The 15,998-nt window shown below is 33.5% G+C and overlaps 1 protein-coding gene across 3 annotated transcripts in view; it reads right to left on the minus strand.

Moving 5' to 3' along the window:
- The window catches only part of FANCL (FA complementation group L), an 85,489-nt gene that overhangs the window by 61,319 nt on the left and 8,172 nt on the right, over positions 1 to 15,998 (minus strand). For all 3 annotated transcript variants that reach the window (XM_043603437.1, XM_043603439.1, XM_043603438.1), the window contains exons 2-5: positions 12,008 to 12,066; positions 9,817 to 9,877; positions 7,277 to 7,333; positions 2,509 to 2,609 (exon numbers count right to left, since the gene is read on the minus strand). In XM_043603437.1, coding sequence (XP_043459372.1) covers positions 2,509 to 2,609; positions 7,277 to 7,333; positions 9,817 to 9,877; positions 12,008 to 12,066 — 278 coding nt within the window. The remainder of the gene's footprint in view (positions 1 to 2,508; positions 2,610 to 7,276; positions 7,334 to 9,816; positions 9,878 to 12,007; positions 12,067 to 15,998) is intronic.

Here is a 15,998-nt window from a genome sequence, read left to right on the forward strand (position 1 = left end):
CTGTGAACCTAAACTGCTCTAGAAAGGAAGAAAGCCGACAGACAATTTGGAAAAAAGAGAAGGAAAAAAAAAAAAGTACTAGGAATGCCAAGACCCAGGACTAACTATATGACTGAAAACTATAAGAAAAAAAAATTAAAAACAAACTCTGGTGGATCTAGATTATGAGAGTTAGTAGTATTTTTAAACAACTATGTAAGAAAATAGGGAAAAAGAATTTTAATAAAGCACTGAAATCTTATATTAATATCTAACAAAGTAGACATTAAGGGAATAAGTATTACCAGAGACTAAAAGAAACATTTAATGATAAAAACGAAAATCCACAGGAAGATACAGCAATTATAAATCTGTACACATTCTAAAATTAAAAATAGAACTGCCATATGGTCCAGCAATTCCATTTCTGGGTATACATCCAAAGAAAACAAAATCACAATGTTGAAGAGATAGCTGCATCCCCAAGTTCACTGCAGCAATATTTACCATAGCCATGACATGGAAACAACCTAAGTATCCGCTAACATCATGAATGGAGAAAGAAAATTTGGTATAATTATATACACCAAATATACAATGAAATACTATTCGGCCACAAAAAAGGACATCCTGCTATTGTGACACCACAGATGGACCTTCAGGGCATTATGCTAAGTAAAACAAGTCAGACAGAGGAAAGAAATACTACATGACCTCACTTGTACATGGAATCTTTAAAAAAAGAAAAAGCAAAAGAAAAGAAAAAAACAGAACTCAAATACAGAGAATGCACTGGTGGTTGCCAGAGGCAGAGGTGAAATGAGTGAAGGTGGTAAAATGATACAAACTTCCAGTTATGTAATGTAAAGCACAGTGACTATAATTAATACTGTATTATATATTTGGAAGTTGCTAAGAGACTAAATTTTTTTTAATGTTTATTTTATTTTGAGAAAGAGAAAGAGAGAGAGTGAACATGAGCGGGGTAGGGGCAGAGGGAGGAGAGAGAGAATCCCAGGCAAGCTCCACACTAATAGCATGGGACCCCATCTCATGAACCCTAAGATCATGACCTAAGACAAAATTAAGAGACGCTCAACTGACTGAGCCACCCAGGTGCCCCGAAAGTAAGTCTTGAAAGCTCTCCTCACAAGAAAAAATTGTGTAAGTATGTGTGATGGTAGATGTTGGCTAGCCTTATTGTTGTGATCATTTCATGATATATACATCTATCAAATCACTATGTTGTCTACTTGAAACTAGTATTATATGTCAATTATATCTCAAAAAATATATTAAAAAAAGTCTTGTGTCAGGAAGAAAAAGATTCCAGACAGAAGGACAGAAATGCAGGAAAGAGTGAAGAACACTGGAAGAAATCATTGTTTCTGGGACACATATATACACACAAATATATGTATACTGACTTAAAATAGAATCACAAAGCTTGCCAACTTGGGGGGTGGGGGGGACGCTTGGGTGGCTCAGTCAGTTAAGCATCTGACTCTTGATTTTAGTTCAAGTCATGATCTCACAATTGTGAGTTAGAGCCCCACATTAGGCTCCGCGCTGGGAGTAGAGCCTGCTTAAAAGTCTTTCCCTTCCTTCCTCCCCCTACCACCACCCCCCCCATCTATTCCTCCCCAGCTCATGCACACACTCCCTCAAAAAAAAATTTTTTTTAAAAGCTTGCCAATTTTAAATAGAGAATTAAAATGTATGATAACAATAATACAACATGTAAAGAAATGAGAAAACACATTAAGGAGATTTATAAGAAAATTGGTAACAGTAACAATGTATATTTTGCTATATGTATGTTGTAATTTCTAAGGTAATTCTAGAAGAACAGTAAAAGAATGTATAACAATTTAATAGAATAAAAACTAATAAAATTCTTGATTATTTCAAATAAAGGCAGATGAAAGCAGATGGGAGAGAAAAACACAAAATGGGTGAGACAAACAGAAAACATACAGCAAGCTATCAGTGAAAATGGCAGTAAATATATTGAGTGATGTCAGGGACAATGGCAGTGAGAAGTTCCTAAAAGTCTCTCTTCCATAACAGCCACAAGAACAATGGCCCAAAAAATATCAGGAAAAAAAGCAAATATGTGCGGTGATGGAGATGTTAACGAGTTTATAGGAATTCTTCCACAATATGCATAAAAATCAAAATGATCATATTGTACACATTAAAAATATTATAATCTTCTTTGTCAATTATACCTCAACAAAACTAAAACAGTAACACATTTATATTCAATAAAAATATGGTAACATCTTATTTTGTATATAAAAATGTTATTTTTTTTCCAAATCATATTTAGTATTTTACCTTGTAGATCAGTTTGTTAAACATGATATCCCTTTAATTCATAGCCACAGTAATGATCGGTTGCCCTAATTATAATCAAATACTTTGACTAAAAAGGGTATAAATTGCTAAAACTGCAAATACATTGACTGAAATGTGAAAAAAAAAAACAAAAAAAAAAACTTCTGAAGTATTTTAAAATAGACCTACTTGTCCCAACCAAGAATTCCTATCTCTTCAATAAGGCTTGAGTAGAACTGGGGAGGAGGAGGTGGTGGACACAACTCCTGTTTCTTCTTTAAAGCAACTTCCTGCGTAAAAGAAAAAAAACTTGAATCTGCTGTGGAATGCTAGGCAGTGAATTGTTAGTACCTGATTACAAAACAATTTCAAAATTTCCTTTGTGGCTAACCAAAGTGTCCATTACTTTCATAGAAATTCCAGCTGAATCACTCCCAGTCTCCTATAAAGAAACCTGAAAAAGTTGAAGGACTGCACAGAATGTTATGTGAAAATATCAATTATTATACCATTGAAACATCAAATTTTTTCCTAGACTACTATGCTTATCAGAGATAAGAGTTAAAAGAAAAAAACAAAACACAAGGCTTCACCATTTTTCTATTCCTGTGGACAGAAGTTTTGATAGAAACATGTACCTTTAAGAAAAGCTTGAATTGAATCACACCCTTACAAACAAAATTCCTTTATTACAGTAAATATTCACCTGCTACTTTCTTTCACTGACTTAACATTCTGTATTATTCCCAGACCAGGTTAAGTGTTTTTTTCATCTATCTGGCTAGATCACAGTTCCTTTCCCTGCTAGGCCCACCCATGATATCTTCAAGATGGTTTATGTACCCTCAAAAAAACTAAGATTTTTTTTTTTGCAAGCAATACTAACATCATTAGAATTGCTAGGGCTGAATATTATCAATTACTTCAGAGGTGCTGACCTAGACAAATATCTCATTTGGAAAGTGAAAATATATGTATCTTGCAAATTACAGATATACATGTGGTCTGGATTATCAAGAGATCATAAAAAAATAAATTAAAAAAGAAGTCAGATATAATAAATAATAAAACCAGATGAGAACAAGTATAAAAATCATGTTTCTACAACCCTAATAAAAGGTGTTAAGTTTTATTCATATATAAAGTTCTTACACTTTTTTAAACAAGGATAGAATACAATTAAATTGAGACAATACCAGAAAGAATAGATTTTACACAACAGTATTTCAAAAACAGTATTTCAAAATCAGGACTATCAACTGAAATTAACACAGTTCTAAATCTGCTTTAGGATAGAAACAAGCAAAAACAATAACAACAAAACTTTGAAAGCAGGTTTGTAAAGCCTAAAATGTCATTTTGGATTTAATTAGACAAGAAGTATGCTGCTTTTTTAACGAACTAAATACCTAACATTATCTGTAAGTTGCCTGATGGTCCATAAAAATAAATTTTTACTATTAAGATTATCCTGTTATGACAAAAACAAGTCAGTGTAGTTCGTATACATATATATTAAACAGCTTCAGTAATTCTTTTGAAGTTTTTTTAAAATCCAGAAATATTAAATACTGCTATCCACATACATTGAAGGTAAAAATAAGTTCGGATGATAATAAAAATGTATTTGGGGGGCACCTGGTGGCTCAGTTGGTTAAGCGTCCAACTCTTGATTTCGGCTCAGGTCATGATCTCTTGGTTCCTGAGTTCGAGCCCCGCATAGGGCTCCAGGCTGACACCGCAGAGCCTGCTCGGAATTCTCTCCCTCCTGTCTCTCTCACTGTCTTCTCCTCCCCCAGCTCATGCGTGCTCTAATAAACTTAAAGATGTATTTTAATCCTAGGTTTATGACATTTGTAAACTCTACCTTCTACCTTGAATCAGACAAGTTACTCCTATTCCAGAACCACAACAAGAAAAAGGTCTAAGTCAGAGGAGCAAAGCATTCTTTGTGAAGAGGCAAGACACATGGTAGAAAGAGCACAAGCTTTACAAAGGTTTTAAATTCTAACTTTACCATTTCCTATTTTAAGGCCTTAGCTGCTTAGTGACTAAGCCCTAAAGAGGAATAAAAAAAAAAACCAAAAACCTACCCACATCAGAGTTCTGTTAAAACACAGGTAAATGCTCACATATTAAATATATACTGAACTCCCCTATATGCCTAGTTATTACTAGGAAACTGTGGAGATATACCAATTTCCTGAAAAGGTTAAATAACTACACATTTCATTTGAACATCATCCTCAATACTTCCATTGGTGATTATGTTATAGGAACCCTATTACCGACAACACAGCCCAACAAATAAACTAATGCAATTCTTATTTTCTTAGGTATACTGTTCATAAATGTGCAATAGTATCACCAATCTGTCAATTTCTTTAGAAAGCTAAAATACAGCAAGTCATTTTATTGAGAAACGCGATAACAAATGTACTAAATAGAATATTGTTAATCAGAGATCAATGTCAACATTTTAAACCAGTAAGTTTCTTCAAAATTAAATGACCAATAGAGCTGTTCTTACAACCTAATAAAGTTAGCTTTAGTAATAAGAGCTTAATGGGACACAGTATATATAGTTTTACCTTGGTCCCTTAGTCCTTTTATTTGTACCATTTTTTTAAAGTATGCTAAAAAGATTTAAAAAAAAAAAAACCTTACAGACTTTTTTTGCAATGTCAAGGATAAACCAAAATATGCTTCACATCTTCACCTCATCTTTTTTAAGTTTATCATATTTTGGCCTTTGATGAAATTCATAATCAATTTTGATAATTCTTATTAGGGTTTATGAATTTATAAGTCAAACTTTAGAAACTGACTATTGTCTATTCTGATCCCAAACATTTGATCAAAGCCCTACCTCAGAGGCTTGTTAGGAGGATTGAAAAAAGGACTCCGAACAACTGGCAACTAAGCTCTTAGTATGTGGCAAATGCTACTAAGAATAAAAAACTCAAAAAGAACTACAAAAAAATAAACTGCTTGTTGTTAGTACCAATACATTGGTACTACAATTTTGTAAGACAAATATAAATATAGAGATATAAGGAAAGCATAAGTAAAACATAACAAGTAAAACATAACAAAAAATAATTATGTTAATATTAGAAACCAAGATTTTCAGAGTAAAAGAAACACAAGCATGAATATCAAAGTAAAAATGCTATAATGCCAAATTTGACTTGGAAATATCAATATGAATTCATGATAAATTACTCTTTCTAAACAGTATTTTTTCCTAGTTTTTGTCCACTGACAAGACCTAGCAGTAATAGCAATGAACACTCCAGTTTCTAGATCTGTGGCATCCAAACACTATCTCCTATAAAGAAACCATGGCTCTTCAGAGAAGTAACTGATTATAGTTCTGCAAAAGGATGAGTAAATTAAACTGGGGCAACTGGTGTCAGAAAGCAAAGTTTGGGCTGTGTTAAAAGAACTAAAAAGCCGAGATGAAGGGGGATACACTGACCAAAAATGATAACAATTTAAGCATCAAAAGGTATAGTGATTGCAATGGACTAAAGTCAATATATAAAAGTCCATGAGTTCTTAATGCTACTAAAAAAAAAAAAAAAAAATCATTAGTTCCCTTTGACAGTTGCTAGGCACTAACTCATTACTCTAAAAATTGATTTTTTTTTAAAAAAAAAGGGAAAAGAAACAAGCACTTAACCTATTTCTCCAGTATGAGCTATACCTCAAATTAACCAAATAACTGATGAAGGGAAGTTCTTCTCTACAGACCTCCAGATAACAAATGTAGATGACAGAATTTTTTAAATCACCATCTGCAATGATTATCATTGGATGCTAAAACCATTAGGTGACAGGCTGATATGAAACTTTATATTCAATGGATCTAAATCTATTGATCAATCTTAACTTTACTAAAAGAGGAATTATCAGATACTATGTGCCTCCCTCATGCAATCTAAGTACACAGCACAAAGTATTCTTACCAGAAAATGAACCCAACTCTGTTGAGACTGAATTACAAAAAAAGGCAGAAGACTACGTTAAAAGACACCATGAATATCTAATAAACCAAATCCAGAATGCAAGAAATGTTATAGGACACATGATCTAGTTTATTTAACAAGTAAATGGCATGAAGAAAAAAGGGAAAGATGAAATGCTGCTAGAAATTAAGAGACTTAGGAGACATATCAACACATATAATGTGTGGACCTTATTCTCATACAGATAATGAGAAGTCAAAAGAAATTACCACTAACTTTGTCAGGGTTATAATAGTATATTTAACAACATTAAAAAAAAAACACTTAGCTGTTAGAAGTATACACCAATATATCCGTGGAGGGATGAATACAATGTCCAGGATTTCCTTAAAAATATTCTAGTCCCTTTCTCCTTAAAGAGTAGGGGGGAAAATGACAAAATGTCAGGTCATGGACCCATCAGTTTTCACTATGCAGTCTTCCCTTTTCTGCTTATGTTGAAAACTTGCATAACAATTTTTTAAATAATACAATGTCCATAGGATAAACTAAAAAGTATTTTATGCATAATTGATTAACAGAATAATCAATTACTATATGTAAGTATATGTATGTAATAAGCCTAAGAAGTTCTTCAGAAATCTGCAGCTATATACAAATTTATACATATATCTTTAGGTGTGACTATCTCTCCATAGATGTTAAATTCTCTGACAAACCAGGAGTACATTTTATTTCTTCACCACCTAAGACTAGTGTCAAATGTACCCATTTTATGACACAGTCAAATTGGTTCCTATACACATTTCTGTTCCTCACGCAATTTAGAAAAAGCATCACCCACATTTACACACACAGTAAAATAAAACATTAAGTGACTGGGAGTTGAGAAGTTTTAAATTCCAATGATGTTAGTTTTTAAAGGAATTTTTTAAAACATCAAGACTTATAGAATATGGTAACAGCACTAGAAAACAAATTCTTACCAAAACCATCTTCAACTCCATCAGAAAGCTCATTAGATCAGGAGAGTGCTGCATTCTCTAGATTAAAACATTTCTAATTAATTTCATTTGTACAATGAATATTCCATATACTGAAATTGAACTAAAGTACAGGTCCATGTGAATGAAAAAAATATTAAATGTATCTACATCTTAAAAGCGTAACAATTAAAGTACTTATAACCATCTCCACTATGTCTACCAATTTCAAAGAGTAATTTAAAGCCCTCAAATCTATTTTGGTGAGATACACTGAATTGTACTTAAAATCCCACACACCTTAGTTCCTTCAGCACTTACTACTGGTCAAGTTTAGCAAATCTGCCAAACCACATCATTATGAAAGAAAGAAAGAAAAGAAAACAAAGGAAACAAAGGAAACAAAGAAAGAAAAAAGAAAGAAGAAAGACAAAGGTGTTATAGGAGTGAAGAAAAGAAGAACATAAAATAAAATTCAGGCAAATCTATACAATTAAAAAATCTAATTAGAGTGATGAATTAATGATCAATACTGTATTTTTATTTTTGCCCTTGACCTTAAAACTACCTACAATTGTTAATTTTGTTTTTTCACAACTAACCCATATTAATTCAAAAGCAATCTTTAAACAAGATAAAGCCATTGTAACAAAAAGGCAAAAAGGAAATAACTTCTAAAGTTGAATATTTAAGAGTTATAATTTTATTTCCTAGAATCTTTGATTCTTAAAATAACTATAGAATAAAGGAAAGCAAAGCAAATTCTCAAGTGTAACTTTTAGATGAAACCCTACATCACTTCTCTTCTTGAAATCAAAATATTGCATTTTTGTTACTTTTTTGTGATACACTGCAGTACCACCACGCAGTTCTGAACAAAGCCCATCTGTGAATTTGTTCACTCTTTTAGACAAGAAAAATAATAATCTAAGATACTTCAACAATTCATGAGACATATGAATCACAACATAGCTTTGAGTGAGCAAATCTGTAAAATGAATCTTTGACTTTCTCATCTTCTATACAATATGTGCCCTGTTAGCTTACTAGTAATGAGCAATAAATAGTATCAAGTTTCTGTGAAAGATAGCCTAGAGGCTAGAAGCAGCCCAATACCTGTTTCCAGAACTAAAGTTGTACGGAAATGCAGCCACACCCATTCGTTTACCTCTGGTCATGGCTGCTATGGCCCTAAAAGTTAAGTAGTTGAGACAGATTTTAGGACCACCAAAGCCTGAAAAATTTACTGTCTGACTCTTCACAGAAAAAGACTGTTGATCCCCCAACCCATACTTATTAAAGTTAAAAACACTATAAGGAAAGAACAGGAATACTGGAATAAAACAAAGAAAAACTAATTCTTGGTTCTATATGACCCACTGGAGGGCAGAAAAGAGATTAATAAGTAATTGGGACTTTTTCTAGGAACTCTTGTGGTGAACTGGAGGAGAAAAACAATTATAGATATTATACTTAGTCTCTATTAACAATTTTTTCCAGGCTATTTAAATATCTCAATAGATTCGTTTCTTAAACTCTAGTATACAATATAAATAGTCACAGTGGATGAGGACGAGGCAGTGTAAAGAAAACAGAGAAATAATTTAAATATCCCCTTAAAAAACTGCAGTAATTATGCTGCCAGCAATGACAGCCTACATTCTACAAATCAAATAGTTTATCTCCTATATTTCTTTGTGGTTCAGTAATGCTTTATGTGAGAGTGACTGTCATTGTCAGTTATCATAGATAATAACCTGCTTTTAAGATAGAAAAAATATAGGAATAGCAGAAATCAGGAAAAACATACAAATGAATAAAGCATCAAAGGAAATGCAGTTCTACTTACATTTATTTTTCTACAAGAGGCATTTCATTTGTTTTTGGTTTCTTTAGTAACAGTGATTTTTTTTTTAAGTTTCTCTAATTTTTAAAAGAATTTTCAGGCAGAACCTAAACATCAAGAATAACTACCGTGGGGCTGAGAGTGAAATAGGTGTAGGTAATCCATAATACAAACTTCCAGTTATGACAATTAAAAAAAAAAAGACTAATCCTGTCTATACCTCATGTATGCTGTATTTACATGTACACTCATTAAGTATGTATGTATGATCCTAAGTGATTTCCACCACACCTTTCCTGTTCCTAATCTAGAACTACAATCCCATTTTTGCCACAGATACTCTACAATTCCTAAATGGGTCCTGTTTTTCTTCTCCTTACTACCACTATTCAGTCTCAGCAAAAAAATCTCTCAAAAAAGTGATGGCATGTATGGCCAAATATTACATTTGAAGACCCTCAAGTCTCCAGGATGGAAATCAGTTTCAGAACAAATGCTGCCTAGAGATGTACGGAGGATTCTGAGAAAACGCTTTCTATAATGCATGGATCCTTAAAATATTTAATAGAAATGAAACCTACAAAAGTCAGCAACTATTAAACCAGTTTGTTACAACGTTCTGCAAACAGTCCTCTAAAAAAGAGTTAACTTTGTAATTTCTTATCCTTGCTTAAAACAAACTTTTTAAAGGACTTACCTGTTGTACTATTTGATGGTATCCATTAAGTATTGTTTTCAGTTGCCAACTACATAATAATCTAAAATTTAATGGAACAAAATGGTTTCTTTATTGTTCAGAATTAAAAGGAAAAAACGTATTTGTATGCTAGCACAAACATGCATGTACATAGAAAAGAATGACATAAATATAATTCTGACAAGTTAATAAAATTTTTTACCACTGATACTTTTGAAAGTCTTGTCTTCAAACTGTCGGGACTAATTTTATTTCAAAATATAAATAACTGCAATCAGTAAATGACATGCAAACAGGAAATCTTTTTTTTTTTTAACCATATCCAAAGAAAAATTTTCTATTGAACTAGATTCTTCTCCAAGTTAGGTTAAAGAAAACCAACAGTTTTGATCATAATGTACAGAACTTGTATTTGAGAAAGCATATGTAATGATATAATCTTCAAATTAAAGATTAATGTAAAAGGTACTTTTAATTATGTAAGTAGTAATAAGTTAGTGTTCGTCTATCCACTGGCTCACCTCAGCTGTGCTCTTGATATTGCTTAGATGAGTAACTCTTCTAAGATGTGCTTTTCCTTCCTTACCTTGAAGTAGGAAGCACCTCTGAGTTTCCCCAATTATAGCCCCTTCAGGACATCATGACTCTCCCCCATTCTTGGTCTGCTAACCTCCATTTCCCCCCTATTTCCTCTCTTAATAACAAAGTAGTTCATTCAACTGCCCACAAGAAAACTTCTCCAAATGTACGTTCCATCCCTTGCCAAGTTGACCATCAATTCATTATCACTTTACTGTGGTATCTTTATTTCCTGCTAGTTTTTTCAACTTAATATATTAACTTGCCCAAGTAAATCTCAACTTAAAAAAACAAGATCATTACAACTCTTCTTTGACGGCATTACCCTTCTCTAGCCACTCCTTTTTTTCAAAATAGAATTGACATTTGAACAACACTGGTTGAACTGCACAGGTCCACTTACAGATTATTTCAATAAATATACATATGGTACTATAAACGCCACTTCCTCTTATGATTTTCTTAATACATTCTCTCTAGTTTGCTTTAAGAATACAGTATATAGTACATACAACAGACAGTATACAAGTGTTAAACAACTTGTTCATGTTATTGATAAAGTTTCTGGTCAACGGTTTTGGGAGAGTCAAAAGTTATATGCAAATGTTTAAGTGCATGAGGGATTAGTACCCCTTAATCCTGGGTTCTTCAAGGGTCAAATGTACTTTATACTGTTTATGTTTTCTTTCTACTCCCTTACCCACTCCCAAACCCAATACAATTTGCTTTCTGCCACTACACGAAACCTATTCATATTTAACCTGATCCCTCTGCAATACTCAGTGAACCATTTTCTCATTAAGCCTCTTCATAGCTTTAGTGATAATTGTCGTCCAGATTTTCCTCTTACTTCTCTGGTCAGTCCTTAGTCTTCTTCCAAGTTCCTCTTTATTTACCAGTCCTGTAAATGTTGGTATACTCTCAAGTCTTTTAAACATTGGCTTTCTCTTTTCACCCCACACTTGCAGAAACTGGAAAGTATCCATACTAACAGGCCCAAATCCCACGCCTACTGTGACTTGCATGTCTCACACTTGATTTCAACGCCAATACACTAAACATCTCCTCTTGATACTTCACACCTGACAACATCTCTAAATGATGGCTCTCTTACTTCTCCACTTTAACCTCTTCTCTAGCTTAGTGTTGCCAGAACTTGGAAAGCATCCTTCACAACTCTTTCCCTCGATCTCCTACTTCTAATTAGTCACAAAATCCAGTCAATTCTACTAACAATGTCTCTGGATTCTTTGTCCACTCTACTCCCAGAGATGTTTAAGAACAGAAATGAGATTTTTAGATGCTGCCTACTTTCCAATCTCATCTCTTGATACTCCTTGAAGGGCTGTCTGTACCAAGAGGTACATTACACAATTGCTATTTACTACTTTAATGAAAAAAGAAAAATAGAGAATTAATGTTTTACCTTTGAAAAGTACTTCAGCACAAGGGAAAATAATTTACAAATGTACGCTGATTTGAAAAAACCGGAAACATTTCTGGTTGGCTAATAAGCACTTTAGGCAAAACTAATTGCTAGAATCAGCTTTTACCAGATTAAATGACTGTCCATCCTACCAAGATGCATGTATATAACAAAACACCACATCACCTTGCATTCTTCATTTGTAAATCTTCAGGCAACTCTATTCTAAGGTGAAAATCTCGTCCCTGTGGAAAATATTGAAAAGGTTCACTCAAATTTTCATCTTTTGCTTAATGTTAAAAAAAAAAGTTAAACTTAAAAAAATCACACAGAAACAGCAAGGTTTTTCCTTTATTTTCTAAAAGGTATTAACTTCATCCAAATCTTTACATTTGTTAAAATGTATAGAATAAAATATTGCATTTGAGGAAAAATAACTTAAAAATGTCAGAAGCTTTGTAATTACTGGGAAATCAAAAGAGTCTTAGAATCAACTCATGTCACAAGAAATATTAAGATATTGTTAATGTAAACAAAGAAATTTAAGTATTTCTTAGAAAATAAGTCTGTGAAGAAATTCCTTCAATTGCTTTGATTATGGAAGAAAAAATCACAATGTAAAATAAGAGCATCTGATACATTACCAGCTTTGTAATTTTCAATTTCCTAATTTTAATAAAATGAAAATATATTTAGTTCCATAATCTGAACATACAGACATGAGAGAAATATTTTCATAAAACAAAATATTTAATTCTCCCACATTCATGTGCCGTTAATGAATAAAGTCACTAATATTTATTTTAAATATTCACAAGCTATACATTTGAATATACCAAGTTTTACTCAAGAGTCTTTCTTAGGAAAGAACTGTTCTCCGAAAAACATATTCAGTTTCTTTCTTGAGAAAGTGAATGGGTAAGCAGCTTAAACTTTATATCTTAAATAGGATAATACACATGATCTGAGCAAAGGTAAGCAGAAAAAGACAAACAGAAATATAATCTTTTACTCCAACAATATAAAATGAAAAAGAGTAATAAAATTCTCGAAAAATAATCACCATGAGAATTTTAGCACAGGCTCCCTCAAAGCAGATTCAAAACTAGAGGAACACAATTAAATGTACCCCATAACCTTTACTTTCATGATAATATTACAGTTCTGACTTTCATTACATTTAAATGTCCTTTAAAAAAAATGAAACAAAATGTACTACTGACCTTTTCAAAAGGTCAAGTAACAATAATTCACTATTTCATTAAAGCACTAGAAGATATTATGTAGTAACTTTAACCTAACTTTATAGACATCCCACACATAGGTGTAAGAACAATCTGGAATTCAAAATTTACATGAAAAATAGTAAAACTACTCTACCGATCTGTTATCTGAAAGAATAAAATTTCAAAGTCCCTTATGTGCAAAATCCAGCCATTTTAAAAGGTCAAATGCCATGTTACATGTCACAATATTTTTCTGATTCAAGAAAATGTTCAAAATTAGCTTTTTTTAGTTAAAGCATATAAAAAATGTTAATTGTTCTCAAGAAGAACTTCCAGGTTGCAGGGAACAAGGTACAGAGAGTTGCCTAAATCTGAATCTCTCCACTCATCCTCCCAAATAGATCAATATTAGGAACAAATTAAAACCACAAAAATCCCACGTCTCCAGAAAAATCAGAGAGAGCACACTATAAACTTCAAGCTACCTAGGAAGAAAAATAAAAACCACTTTCTAGTGGCTTCTACCCTGGGACTTCCATAGCAAGTCCTCTTAAAGAACTAGGGGGTTCAGAAAAAAAAGCATGGAAGAGAGAAGAGGAATTGGACTAAGTGTTAAAATAATAATAAAGAGTTTGGTATATCAGAGCACTGACTACGGGTAGGGGGGCTTAGTATAAACACAAAAGTCAAGAGGCTCACCTTGGAAAAGAAATATATGAATAGATGATAAAAAAGGCAGGTAGAGCCATCCTTTGGAAAATGGATGTTAGGAGGAAAAATTAAGAGTGAGAAATGGAGGAGCTTATATAACAAAATAAAAACACTCAACTCCTCCCTCAACACCACTAAAAAATTATCCACTAAATAAACTGCACTTTGCTTCACCTACAGAAGAAATTATACTTAAGCTAGGAATTTTATAAACTATTGTCAACAACCAAATTCACCAAGATATTGGTTTCATCAATGTCAAGCTAGGAGTCAAAACCAGAATGAAAGAAAACATTTCAAGTGATAACAAATCACCTGTGCAAACAACAAAACACAGGCATAAACAAATTACAATACTGAATTATATTATCATTAAGTATTTGTACTAATATTCAGAAATTCAAAAACCAAGAACAGAAATTGTAAGGAAAAAAATTTTACTTCAGAAAAAGATAAAATACTAGAATGGAATAAATTAATAGGTGCTCAAGGAAGAACAGAGCAAAATAAAAATTTTGTAAGAGGTGGGGTGCCTGAATGGCTCAATTGGTAGACTGCATGACTCTTGATCTCAGAGTTGTGAGTTCAAGCCCCAAGCTGGGGTAGTGATTACTTAAAATAAAATGGTTAAACTGGCAAAGGTTATGTATACTTTACTCCAATAAAATATTTTTAAGTTTCTTAAGAGGCAAACAAAAAGCCAGAAAATCACCAAATGAGAAAAAAATTAAAAACCATCAGAAAAAAGCAATTGAAGTGGAAACAGGTAAAGACAATACAATACACAAAGAACTGGAGACCTTGAAAATAAGATAGCAGAAAAAAATATTTTAAATTACAGTCCAAGTATATTTTCTGGCAATTCACATAAGGAAAAGAGCCAACTGAACATGTGAGAAATGATTTCTAACGATCGACTCTAAGAGCTATCTTAATATGCAGACCTTAACAATAAAAAGTCCACAACTGGGGCGCCTGGGTGGCGCAGTCGGTTAAGCGTCCGACTTCAGCCAGGTCACGATCTCCTGGTCCGTGAGTTCGAGCCCCGCGTTGGGCTCTGGGCTGATGGCTCAGAGCCTGGAGCCTGTTTCCGATTCTGTGTCTCCCTCTCTCTCTGCCCCTCCCCCGTTCATGCTCTGTCTCTCTCTGTCCCAAAAATAAATAAATGTTGGGGAAAAAAAAAAAAAAGTCCACAACTGCTAAGATCAAATAGTATATGGGAGGGGCGCCTGGGTGGCTCAGTTGGTTGAGCATCCGACTTCAGCTCAGGTCATGATCTCAGGGTCTGTAAGTTTGAGCCCCACGTTGGGCTCTGTGCTGACAGCTCAGAGCCTGGAGCTGCTTTGGATTCTGTGTCTCCCTCTCTCTCTGCCCCTCCCCCACTCATGCTCCATCTCTCTGTCAAAAATAAATAAACATTAAAAAAAAAATTTCAGGGGCGCCTGGGTGGCGCAATCGGTTGAGCGTCCGACTTCAGCCAGGTCACGATCTCGCGGTCCGTGAGTTCGAGCCCCGCGTCGGGCTCTGGGCTGATGGCTCAGAGCCTGGAGCCTGTTTCCGATTCTGTGTCTCCCTCTCTCTCTGCCCCTCCCCCGTTCATGCCCTGTCTCTCTCTGTCCCAAAAATAAATAAAAACGTAAAAAAAAAAAAAAAAAAAAAAAAAAAAAAATTTCAAATAGTATATGGGAAACAGAATAAGAGTAGCACCACATTTCTCAAAGCAAAATTTTAAAAAAGCAACAATACAACTTTTAAGACACTGAAAGAGGATTTCTCCCTCTAGCTAACATGGAGTAACAGTGGCAGGACTTACTTTCTACGTTAGGTAAAAACTGGACAAAAAAATACATGAGACGATGATATTCAGACATCAAATAGACACTAAAAGACAGTCATACTTGCAAGAAGGGAAACAAATGAGAAAATCTCTTTAGCTGTCCAGTCTTACTCTCTGAAGATTTTTCAGGCTACACAGCAAGGATGGAGAACCAAATGGAGTCCAACATTGCCCCCAATCTGAGATAGAGGGGTTAAGTCGGGGGAGGCAAAGGTACCTATAATTCACAAGGTACAGTATCAAAGAGGAAAGAAATACGTGGAAAAGAGAGAAATCTACAGAGAATAAACCTAGAGAATCAGTGTAATTAGCTGAGTATGACAGTTGCACGTATGTGAGAAAACCACCAAAAGCTGAGGACCCATGAGAACAGAACATGCAAAACAATCTTGGAACTCACACA

Source organism: Prionailurus bengalensis, chromosome A3 (assembly GCF_016509475.1).
Source record: "Prionailurus bengalensis isolate Pbe53 chromosome A3, Fcat_Pben_1.1_paternal_pri, whole genome shotgun sequence".
Lineage (NCBI taxonomy): Eukaryota > Metazoa > Chordata > Mammalia > Carnivora > Felidae > Prionailurus > Prionailurus bengalensis.